This window comes from Amaranthus tricolor, chromosome 5 (genome assembly GCF_026212465.1).
Source record: "Amaranthus tricolor cultivar Red isolate AtriRed21 chromosome 5, ASM2621246v1, whole genome shotgun sequence".
Classification (NCBI taxonomy): Eukaryota; Viridiplantae; Streptophyta; class Magnoliopsida; order Caryophyllales; family Amaranthaceae; genus Amaranthus; species Amaranthus tricolor.
In genome coordinates this window covers 19,754,770-19,767,485 of record NC_080051.1, presented here as the reverse complement: position 1 = coordinate 19,767,485, position 12,716 = coordinate 19,754,770, and the positions used below count along the sequence as shown (strand labels likewise).

The 12,716-nt window shown below is 32.3% G+C and overlaps 1 protein-coding gene across 1 annotated transcript; it reads left to right on the top strand.

The window, feature by feature from the left end:
* Positions 1–2,455: 2,455 nt before the first annotated feature.
* LOC130812551 (EPIDERMAL PATTERNING FACTOR-like protein 6) lies at positions 2,456–10,988 on the top strand. Its single transcript, XM_057678062.1, has 3 exons — positions 2,456–3,081; positions 3,744–3,799; positions 8,702–10,988. Exons 1-3 carry the CDS (start codon positions 2,988–2,990, stop codon positions 8,912–8,914), a joined length of 363 nt encoding a protein of 120 aa, XP_057534045.1. The 5' UTR covers positions 2,456–2,987; the 3' UTR covers positions 8,915–10,988.
* Positions 10,989–12,716: the final 1,728 nt, after the last annotated feature.

Genomic DNA, 12,716 nt, shown 5'->3' with positions numbered 1-12,716 from the left:
TGCTCCTGTTCCCTCTTCTCACTCCCTTCCTCCTCGCATCTTTAGGTGTGTTGTGTATGTCCATCTTCCATCACGAGCTCGCACTAAGTTTGAACCACGGCAGTCAAATGTGTGTTTCTTGGGTATGTGACTACGCAAAAGGGCTATCGATGTTATGATCCTATCCATCATAAGCTATATACCACCATGGACTGTGACTTCCTTGAACAATCCCCCTACTATACCCACCCTCGATCTCAAGGGGAGAATATGAGTGAGGATCTCAGCTGGTTGACTCATCCCTTGGCTGACAGTCGAGCTCCCAAAGAGCAAGTAGGCACTACCACCGATATTGCCACAGACATTATCACTGAATCATCTCCTTAGATTACTACTCCAGTCCCTGAGCATCCGGCCAAAAGAGAGGTAACACCAAGTCCTACTGCCCCTCTCATTGATAGATCCACTGACTATATTGTGCCAAGGAGTGTTGTTGTCCCCAGGAAATATAATTTGCCCTATCGAAGTACAAGAGGAATGTCCCCGAAGAGGTATGATCCCGAGTATGAATCCCAGAGATCCCGATATCCTACTGGTAGACCGGATGATGAACAACTATCACAGACAGCTGTTTCCTTCAATGCATCCCTTTATTCCAGTACCATTCCAAAAACCATTGAAGAAGCCCTCCAAAAATCAAAGTGGAAGCGAGCTATGGACGAAGAGATCATGGCTCTCCAGAAAAACGGAACGTGGGAGAAGTGCAGATTACCAGGTGATAAGAAGACGGTTGGCTGTAAATGGGTTTTCTCAGTCAAATATCATGCTGATGGAACTATTGAGAGGTATAAAGCAAGGCTTGTTGCTAAAGGGTACACACAAACTTACGGGGTAGACTACTCGGAAACATTCTCACCTGTGGCTAAAATTGATACCATTCGAGTCCTCTTCTCCGTAGCAGCAAATAAAGAGTGGCCTCTGTTTCAATTTGATGTAAAAAATGCCTTTCTACATGGAGAGATTGAAGAAGAGGTATACATGAAACCCCCACCCGGGTATTTAGATGAGTATAGCCAAGGAGAGGGGTGCCGACTTAAAAGAGCACTATACGACTTGAAACAGTCCCCTAGAGCATGGTTTGAGAGATTCACTACAGCAATGAAGAGATTTGGCTACAAACAAAGCAACTCAGACCACACTCTATTTCTAAGGCGGAGTGGAAAACAAATTACATGCCTCGTTATTTATGTAGATGATATGGTGAATACCGGAAACGACTCCAAGGAAATTGATCGTCTCAGGAGCAAATTATTCCAAGAATTTGAGATGAAGGATTTGGGACAACTGAAATACTTCCTAGGAATAGAAGTTCTAAGGTCAAGGAAGGGAATATTCATCAATCAGAGAAAGTACATCTTAGATCTCTTAGTAGAAATAGACATGTTAGACTGCAAGCCAGTAGATACTCCTATGGTAGCTAATCATGGTCTACAAATTGTTGAAGGGGCAGAAGCGGCAGATCAAGATCGCTATAGACGGATAGTGGGAAAGCTGATCTACTTATCCCACACGAGGCCAGATATTGCCTACGCAGTAGGAATTGTAAGCAAGTTTATGCATCAACCTCAAGTGGAACACATGGCAGCAGCCCTGAGGATCCTGAGATACTTAAAGGGAACCAGTAATAAATGAGTCTTCTACTCAAAAAATGATAATCTTGATCTTATTGGTTACACAGATGCAGATTGGGTTGGCGATCGGGATGACAGGAAATCTACTTCAGGATACTTCACTCTTGTAGGGGGTAATCTAGTCACTTGGAAGAGTAAGAAACAGAAGGTGGTTGCTTTGTCCAGTGCTGAAGCAGAATTCAGAGGGATAGCAAAAGGAGTTACAGAGATTCTATGGATTAGGAAACTCCTAGGAGAGCTAGGCTTTCACCAGACACAGGCAAGCCTTCTATATTGTGATAACAAAGCAGCAATAAGCATCTCCGAAAATCCTGTCCAACATGATCAAACGAAACATGTAGAGATCGATCGACACTTTATCAAGGAGAAACTAGAAAGCAAGGTCATCCATCTTCCCTTTATTAGATCTAAATACCAACTAGCAGACATTCTCACAAAAGCAGTTTCATCACAGGTCTTCAACAACACTTTATGCAAATTAGGCATCGGGGATCCCACGACCTAACTTGACGGGGAGTATTGAAAAGCAGTTCAACATTGCAATTGCATTATATACTTTGCAGTTACACTATAGTAGGCAGTTTAATATTAGGCGGTTATCCTTTATCAGTTAATATAATTGGAAAATGCTCATGTATATGTATTGCATATGATTCCAAGTTATAAACACACAGAAAACAGTATCTTTCAAAACAAAATTCCAGAAATTATTAATTCTTCTATATATATATATATATATATATATATATATATATATATAACGAAAAGCATTGTAATCTGGATGGAAAAACTACTATGCAGTTGACAGTCAAACACCGAAGACTGAAGACAGTAGAGACTCTACTACTTACATTGACAAGTCCACTTCCAAACCCTATAATTTCCAGTCTTATCTCTGTGTATTCCCAAAATTTCTCAAAATTCCATCTACCATTTTTGGTGTTTCCCTTTCTATCATTGGTTAATATAACATTAACACCAGTATATTAATTATTCAGAATAAGGCTTTTACTTTAATCATACTACTCCTACTATCTTCACTATATTCTCTATTCATTAATTACTGCCCATCTACTTCTGTATCTTCTCCTTTCAGATTCCAAACTAACACTTACTAATACTTTAACTTAAGCTGCCACCGGCTATTAATTCTCTTATATTCTGTTTATTCTTTGAGTAAAAGGCGGGTGTGGACAGCTATTTCTCATTCTCTTCTCTTTTTAGACGTGGGTTTAACATTAACATAGTTCAGATCAGTTCGTGATCGATTTGCTGGATTAGCACCTAAAATACGAATTAAGATCAAAGAAGAAGACTATGAGAGATCCTCGGCGTTATTTGTTTGTTTGGGTTATCTTACTCATTATACTCCTTTTACTCTTGATGCCATTCTTCATCTTCCCTAGCTCTTGTAAGTTTTAAATCAACTATCATACGTTTGCTAGCTAGCTTTTGTTTTGTTATGATATATAACATATTCTGAGGTCTCAACCATCAATTTATAAGTTTTTGGTTAAGTTAATTCTTTGACATCGTATAGAGCCAACGTGACAAGAGGTCACAGGTTCAAATTAAGTGTTATATACTCTAACATGTTTATTTCTTTACTTTTGATTTCTACAATTATACTTCCATGTCTTTGTCAAATACCACAAGTCGCAAATATAAATGAAATTTAGTAAAAAAGAATCAAAATTAAAAATGAGATAAAAAACAAATAAATGATATAAATAAGTTGTTAGAATAGAGATTAAATATAGGTTGTGGGGGATTAAAAGAAAGAGATTAAGACTATGCCAAAAAAAAATCATATTAGTTGACAAAATAAAAAGAAAAGTGGTGTGAGGCAGAAGAGTTTAATTATACTCATTTATCTTATTTATTTAGCATCAATTTCATCTTTGAAAATAGACTCACCATGCAGTATTCTATAATTTCATCCATATATAATAACTTGAAAAATACTAAAATCCTGTATTTCATTTTTTTTTTTTACATTTGAAACTGAAGTAGAGTCTAATTATAAATTATTTGATTACAACTAATTAACTAATTGTTGTGGTTGTTGATCAGCTAGAAACATCAAGTGCTTAGTTAGCAGCAAACATAAAAATGACTTACAACTTCAGGTAAACATTCTTTATCACCACCTCCTAATTCTAATACACTTTTGCATGTTAATGAGTAATAATATACTTAATTTATCCTTTCTCTTTTATATTGATTTAGATAATGAATTTGGTAATTAATTTGAATTTAATAAAAATATATTCTAAAATAGGTAAATACAATAATATTTTAGAGAATATTTTAAATAAGATTTTAAGTAGTAATAAATTTTATCATATAAACCTATACACTTGATATATTAGCTGGGTCAGAAAAACAGATAATTAATAATTGAGTTTGTAAGTGTTATGATCTAAATTCCAATTTCCAATTATGTTATTTTAATACTTCAATTTTTATAGTGTTAACATTTTCATAAAAAATAAAAAAAATAATGAATTAATGAAAAAATGTAATGGTGCAAGGGGTTGTCTGTAAATGGAGCCCAATGATTCGATTCCATGTAAAAGGGGTAGAGGGTTGAGCTTATGATCTGATTAAGACTACAACCGTCTTTATCCTGACCTGAACAGATTCTCTCTGTCCCTCCAATCCTTTCCCATTTCTATTTTCGATCCAACTTTGAGTTTGCATTATTGTATTTCACTACTGCTCACTTACCTACATTATTTACTTCTCCTGTACTAAGTTCTTAATTCATTCCTTCCTATTTTATTTTTTTTTTATTTTCGACTTTATTTACTTTGACCAAGTGTACATGCGTCAAGTAAAATTCATGGCCGTCAATTAGTAAGGGTAAAACGGACTGCCGCTCAGGGTCCGAATCTTTTAAAGTCCAAAATGCTTTCTTTATGTATATATAAGTGATATTAATTTTAATTAAATTTATATATAACTTATATTTTTTGCTAAGTAATATGAATTTTTAGTGCTTTTTTCTTATAAAGTAGTTTGAATATCAACAGTAAAAAATAAAAGGTGTATTATATTATTCGTTACACTAAGTTTTTTAAATAGAAACTCTTTATCTTTTGCTCTGCGGCTATAAAATGAACGGAGCAGCCTTGGTAGAATTAATAAAAGAAATAATTAGATGAAATGAAAATAACAATTAAATATTTAGGGTTTTTTTAATTTTACAAGATTGTGTCTCTTAATTTAACCGTAACCTTTTATGTAATTAGCGTGTACAGGATTAGAAGTTAAGTAATTAATCTTGTGTCGCAGACAAATACTTGGAGTTTTCAAAATTTGACGGGACAAAACATTAATATACATACAAGATTAAAAATTATAACCCAACTCGAAATATTTTGTCCAATTACTCTAACATACAGCTTTATTTTTAGTAGACACCTTAATAGCGCTGGCTTAATTTTTATTTTCTTTAAAATTAATTAAAAATTGTTTGTGTTTAGTTATCTATTGTGTAAGTTTAACTCAATTAATTTTATTTCAAATATAAATAATTTAGATTGTTTATATGGATCCGTCTCATAATGAAATGGTCTCATATATACGAGACTTGTTTTTAATATTATGATGAGATTGTCACTACTAAAGATGAGGCCCAGTGCATGGGCTTATGGTGCACCCTTGATAAGCAACACTGCTAAGTCCTGACCAATTAAGCTTCATACAACTCGTTTGGTTAATAGTATTAAATAGTGGTAATGAGAATAATTTATAGTTAAAATTTAATTAAATTTTCCTGTCATGCCCATAGTAATGAAACTTTGATTACAAAAAAGTTTTATTTATAAATTTTCATTACCACCTAATACCACTTATCCCAATGGTAATGCATTGGAATGAAATTTATGAAGAAAATGAGATAATTGAAGTTGGACAAGCATGGCCATTAAGGTAGTAAGAGATTTTTCAACCAAAATTACACTAGTTTTCATCCTCTTACCATCGTTTAATATCACATACCAAACAGATTGTTAAAGTTTAATCGCGCTTTAAACGAAGTGTTACATGTGTGTGCATATAGGCACGTACTCCTTTTTTCTGAATTTGCCATTGAAAATAATATTGTGTAAAAATAAATGTAATTTTTAGTAGTAAATTTAGAGGAAGTGAGAGAATAAATTGAGAAGGAAAAGCATAGCAAAGTTATTGTCCATATCTACTAGACTTGGAAACTCCCTTGTTTGGCTCCTTTTTGCTAATACTATTACTTTACTAGTATTTTTGTCAATTTCAGAATTTTATTTAATAATCTCACATACTTCTATACAATAAGATGCTGCTTATTGTAATTACATTTCTTGTCTTTTCTTAAAACATGCAAAGCCCTGTTTGGTAAACAGAATTTGGACTAAAGATTATTACCAGGAAGTATGAAGTATTTGAGGGTGTGTGAGGTGATTGTTTGTATAGGACTTTTTTTTTTTTTTCTGTATATAAAAAAGTTAATAAAAAAATATATATTTAATTTATTAATAAAATAAATATATTTTCTATAAAAAAGTGCAAAGTAAAAATTTTGCAGAACCTTCAAATTTTTCTAGACGACTTCGGTATAATTACTTTAACAAATTTTTGAGTCAAATAATTCTCTAGCACTCTTATGTGGTGAATATAATATCATAAATTAAGGGTGTTGGACTCAATTTTCTTATTTAAAAACAGTTTCATCAAGGACTTTCAGAAAACATTGTGCATGAAGTATTAAATAGACAAAGGAATTATGAACATAATATTAGGCTAAATTTTTTTATAACTTTAAGTAATAGTTGATAGGTTTTCAACATAAAAAAGTTTCTTTTAAGCATATGGTAGACTAATAAAAGGGAGAACTAAGAGATTTGGGCAAAGAGAATTATATTTAGGTCTTTTTTAGAAAAATGATACATACTTTAACCGAAATAAAATCTGAAATTTAACTTGAACAAGTAAAATTTGTTTGCTTCCTTTGCTTTCCTTTTCTTTTTGTCAACCTGGCAAAGGCTACGTAGCTGTTTGACAAGTAGCTATTGGTTGTTGGCTGTTAAATTTTATAATTGGCTTGTTTGACCAATTGAAAGTATTAATTATTTTTGTTGGTTTTAAGTTAACTGGATTAGCTAAATGTTTGAGGAAATATTAGGTAAAATTGTGTATTAGTTATTAGCTGTTTATCAGAAAAAAAGTAAATTAACAAGTCAAAAACTAATGAGCAAAGATTTTTTTTGCTTAAAAGCTCACTTTTTACCAAACATCTTTTTGGCTTTTTTAACATACCAAAATGACAAAATTCAAAATCCAAAAGCCAATTCAAAAATCAACTAATAAGTCATTTATCAAACAACCTCTTTGTGTACCTCCCCGATCGATCTACTTTCAACTTTTCATCCTTTTTTTCTTCATTTCGTTTTGTTTTTATTTTTCATTTACATTACATAACCAGAACAGATTCTTTCACCCTTTTTGGCTTTAAATTGGTAAAAAACTATACTCTAAAAAAACAAACTATTGCAAAATTCATCACAATGGATGTAGTTCCTTAAGTTGATTTTATTCTAATAACACAAACTAATTCTTGTGAGAGCTCTAATTGGACTGACCCAAAAAGGAAAATATAAAGTAAGTTTCTTAGCAGACATTAAAAATATTGTAAGTATGCATTTAGAATATTATAAGTACTTAAGTACTTACTCAGTGGGCATTAAGTATATATTGTAAGTAGGCATTAAAGATATTAAAAATAGGCATTAAGGATATCATAACTAGGCTAGTAGGCTAAGATTTTCGGTAGGCATTTTAAGTACTTTTACGGTGGGGATTAAGTATATTGTAAATAGGCATTAAGATAATGTAAGTAGGAATTAAGAATACAGTAAGTGGACATTAAGGTTTAATGGGTTGGACGTAAGAAACGTCCCTCAAAGAGACCGGTTGATTCTTGTATACGACGTTCTCACAGTGAGACATACCTTATAAATAGCCCAATAATATAAGCTTTGTGGGTTGAAGAAAGAATGGTCAAGTATAATATATATTGGGCCGTGTGTTTAGAAGGCCCATTCTTTCATTCCCCTTGTGGCCTTGTCTAGCTTCGCCTCTAGGATATCACACGGTTCACCATATGTAAAAGTAGTAATTACTAATTACTGATAAATTTATCTGAAAAAAGTAATTAGTGATAACTTTCTAATATATTTCTATAAAAAATCTTGCAAAATAGGATATACTTCTGGCGTATTATATTAAAACACAAATTCTTGTATGAGAGGCACCTTGTAAATGGGTTGAATAGCCTTATAATATACATCATTAGCATATAAATTTCTTATTTTAAAGTTATCTCACCAAAAAAACAAAATAGCTCATAAAAATATAATAATGGAAACTTATAAATAATTTCGACATCTTAAATCGTTGAATCCTACTAAAGCCCTTATATTATAAAAATTGTATAATAGTAAGAATTGTGCAATGGGTTGAATTAGAGCCAAGCTGGACTCAAATTCCAAATAAAGCAGGCTCTTGGACGCATTTATAATTTCGTTCTTCAAAATTTTAATTGAAATAAGCATGTTGGATTATTTTTTCAATAATTAATTTATTAGACTATAAACGATTATAAATTTATAATAAATATCATAATTCAAAAAAAATATTAATAGAGTTGTTTAAGGTCTATATGAAGACTCCCTTTTTGCCCGTTTCATTTTGGTAGATTAAGGGTCTATTTAAAATCCAATCCATTTAACACACGACAAAATTGAAGTCCGCTTATTTATAAGCCGATCCCGACTCTCAAGCCCTATTGCATAGCTCATAATCATAGAGCTACTCTTGTAATAGACCGTCTCTCGGTGAGACTGATTCAAAAAAAAGTATGCTAAAATGTGTTATTGGACTATCTAATTTATATATGAGTCACGACTCACAATAATAACGTTTCATACAAGAATAATTTGTGAATCATAAATTATTTATAGCATCTCAACTTTTCAAATTCCGATTTGCAGAAGAAATTTAGAGATAAAAAGAGCAAAAATGAAAGAATTAGGAGAATCCTAAGAGGGCCAGGGTCATTTCCACCGCGGTGTGCGTCAAAGTGTGGGAAGTGCACGCCATGCAAGCCGGTGCACGTTCCGATGCCTCCAGGGACGCCTGTAACTGCTGAATATTACCCAGAAGCATGGAGGTGTAAATGTGGTAATAGGTTGTATATGCCTTAATTACTTTCATTAATAATACTCACTACTTAATCAAATATACTAATAATAGTGATATTAGTATTACTTAGTGTTATTAATTAATCAATCTCAATATAAGTTTAAAGCATCCATTTAATACTCTACTTAATTTCTTCTAGCTAGCTCTCTTAAATGGGTCTTGTTTCGCTAATTAGTGTTGATTAATTAGTTAGGATAAGAATACCATTCTTTTCGAACCTATCATTTTATAATCTTTGATCCAATCATCGACTCTGATACCATATTAAATTAGATTGGACTTATTGTGAATGCCAGCAATGAGGTACTGCACACACTTCATAAGCCGAGGAATATATGTTATCCCAAAATCATATGGTAAGAAGAAGAAGGATTCCAATAACTTATAAAATACGCATATCATCTTTAATTTTTCGACGTGAGATGAAGGATCCTAATATAGGTTTTGTTCACTTCACTAACACAATCTCCACGAACATGCATGCTACTTAATGATGTCTGTTGACTGTTGGATATACTCTTCAATCATCATTCTCACAATTATTAAATAGATTATTATTACCAATCCTTATTATTATGAAAGTACGGCAAATGTCTTATCTATTGTATAAATGTACATATTGTTCTTAGTCATCATTTAATAACAAGGGGGGATCCAAGGCTGTTAATATTGTGAACTGATAGAATATAAGTTATATATATTATGTAAACTATGAATGTTAATATATGTGCTGGCGAATTTAGTAGGAATTTTATTATGTGACAATATTAATTCAATTTCAAACCTTATTAACTATAATTTTTTTGAAATTTGATCGTATCATTTGATTTTGTTCTAGATTTATCTCTCTTTGATAATAATATTGATACAGGAAACTATCCAATTGGTCTAGGTGACAACGCTCAAATTAAAAAAATACGATAAAGATTGGTTATGAGTAGCAGGCAACAGCTAAAGCTAGTAGTGGATCCAGCGTGTTGCTGAGGTCAGTAGACATCACTTAAATCCAAAATAAAATCAAATATTTTGTGTAAATATACACTAGATGAGTTGGTTAGTGTATGGGACCAAGGATCAAAACTTAATAGACATGTGTTACTTAATGTTCTTGTATAGGACTGGATACAATTAAATTGATGACTATGTCTGAGTTAGTCTTTAGGGTTTTTCCTTATGAAAAGGTTGGTGCTAGTTATTTGAAAGTTTTTTTTGCTATCTTCCCAACCTTACAATAAGATCACTCCAATTTCATATGGTTCCGCACAAGTAACACTAGATAGAAAGGCTCAGAATGGTTTTCCAAGAACCTTTTTCGATGCTTAAGTCAGTAAGTATCTCGAATGTATGCGTAATTAATCCCTACCCAAGTGCACAATGGCTCTTAGCTTGAAGGATTAATATTAGAGTTTTTTATAGGTGAGGCCGAAGTTTTTGTCACTTAGTTCTCAATAAACATTGCTTGAAGAACAAATATATATTCGAGAGTAAATGCTTGCACTATTGAAGATTAAATAGTTTGTATTTGATGTCTGAAGTTACTATTTATACTCGGAGTATGTCCCTGCTCATTGCTCCATAGAATGTCCCTTTTGACCTCCTGATGTTACCATTATTGACATTAAGACATGACCTTAGGTTCTAATGCAAATCTTGACCTTTCCCGAAAAGGAGAAATCTATTTCTATTTCCAATGATTGTGTGTGTCAGATACATAATGATTATAGGAAATATACTGCATAGATATTGTGTTATCTCTACTTTGCATTAATGACCCAAATCTCGGCAAATCTCTCCATATCACATAGTTTTTCTCATAAGTTAAACCCTTCACCTACTCAGTAATTTGTCTAGTAGCTAGAAGTGATGACTTCCTTCCCATAAATGATGGTCCAAAGAAGAGCCTCCAGAACAGGTCATCTTTGGTCTAAACCAGACTGTCCAGGTTGTCTTTTGGTCCAAACAACCCATAGTCCAGTCTAATTCCTATCAAATGTCTTCTAACACTAACCACATATGATCTAGTTCAAACTTATAGAGCTATCTTTTCTTCCAGATGACCTAACATCTGGTCTAGACGCATACACTTAAATTGATATCCTGTATTTTATCTTTTTGAATAATTTGTAAAAAATACTCTCAACCATTGTTGATTGACTTAAAATACCCTCAACTATCATTTATTGTATACCCCGAGTATTGGGATACTTAACCTTGTATACTCCCAACTATTGCTATTTGACTCAAAATATCCAAAAAGTAACCAGTTGAAAATAATGTGCATAGTGTTCAAGGTTAAGTATCCCAATACTTGAAGGTATATAGAATTAAATGATAGTTAAGCACATTTTGAGTTAATCAAAAATAGTTCGGAGTATATTTATGTGCAAATTTTATTTAACCGCAAGCGCACGGTGTACGTGTAGTTGCGGGTCGAACACAAGGAAACTAGGACAAGAAACTTGCTAATCTCTAATAATTATATTGCTTGAAAAAAGAAAAATAGTTTGATTGGTTGTTTAACTGATAAACTAAAAATGCAATGAAAATACGGATTGAAATATATGATAAAAGATCTAGGGTGTCGAGAATCCCCTAAATTCTTGTATGATCAAACTCTTATTAGTGTCTATGAAATGTCGGATTAATCATGTGGTTAAATATGATCTTGTTAATATCAAACTCTCGCTCTGTTGATTAACTAATAGATTTAGGCCCTATTACTTCAATTCTCACACGCTATTTTATTGAACGAATTAATAAGAATTTAGCTAAAATTTACCCTAAAGCAAAGTTGATCCTAATCTCACACGCTAGTTCTATTGACTAGTCTAACAAAGCATATTTAATTTAGGGATATTGGCACAATTCAATCACTTTAATCCTAATTTCATAGGCACATTCATTAATCAAATCATACTTGAATTATAAGTTCAAACCCTAACCCTAGAAATTAAATCTACTCACTATTCATGGTGGAAACAATGAACACAAACCCTATAATGAAATTAAGCATGATAAAAGATGATAATAATGAAATTTGCAAGGAAAAACAATATTAAACTATGAGACACACAATTAAAGATCCAAGAGATAAAAATAGGAAGAACAATACTACTTTTATTAAATGACAATTTCTAAGAAAACAATTAAAGTATGACAATTAAACAATACAAACTTGAAGAAGAAAATTAATCTAACAATGAGAAGTAAATCAAAGACAAGACATTAAAAGCTTACAAGAATTCAAATGGTGTTCAAATGGAGAGTAAGATGAAGGTGGAAGAAGGAGAAGTGGTTTTTAGTCTTCCTCCTTGTGCTCCTCTAAAGGAGGCTTAACCTAAATGCCCCTCATTAACCACTAAATAAACCCTATTAATTAAAATAAAAAAAATAATACACAATTAAAGTGATGAAAAAAAACGCTTCCGAAATCCAGAAGAAAAAGCCTAGTAGGCGTTCACATCCAAGACAAGGAAGTCGAGTCGACGTTTTTGGCCGACAATTTCAGCAAACTTCAAACGGTCATCGTTTCTTGCTCGTTTGTTGGAATCGGGCATATAATATACGTTGGAAGCTCTTGAAGTCTAGTTTCTAATGCCGCAAACCTTGCATTAATGTGATCTTCCTATCAAAAGTTATGACCAAAATAGTAGATATGTATCAAATTTCACCTCAAAATTTTTGCATTATAAACACTATTTCACTCTTTTGCTCATTTTCTTTGTAGAACATTTTCACCCGAGCTAAAATCTCCTTAGTAAACTCCGTCATCATTAAAACTATAAGAATTATGCTTAAAATAAT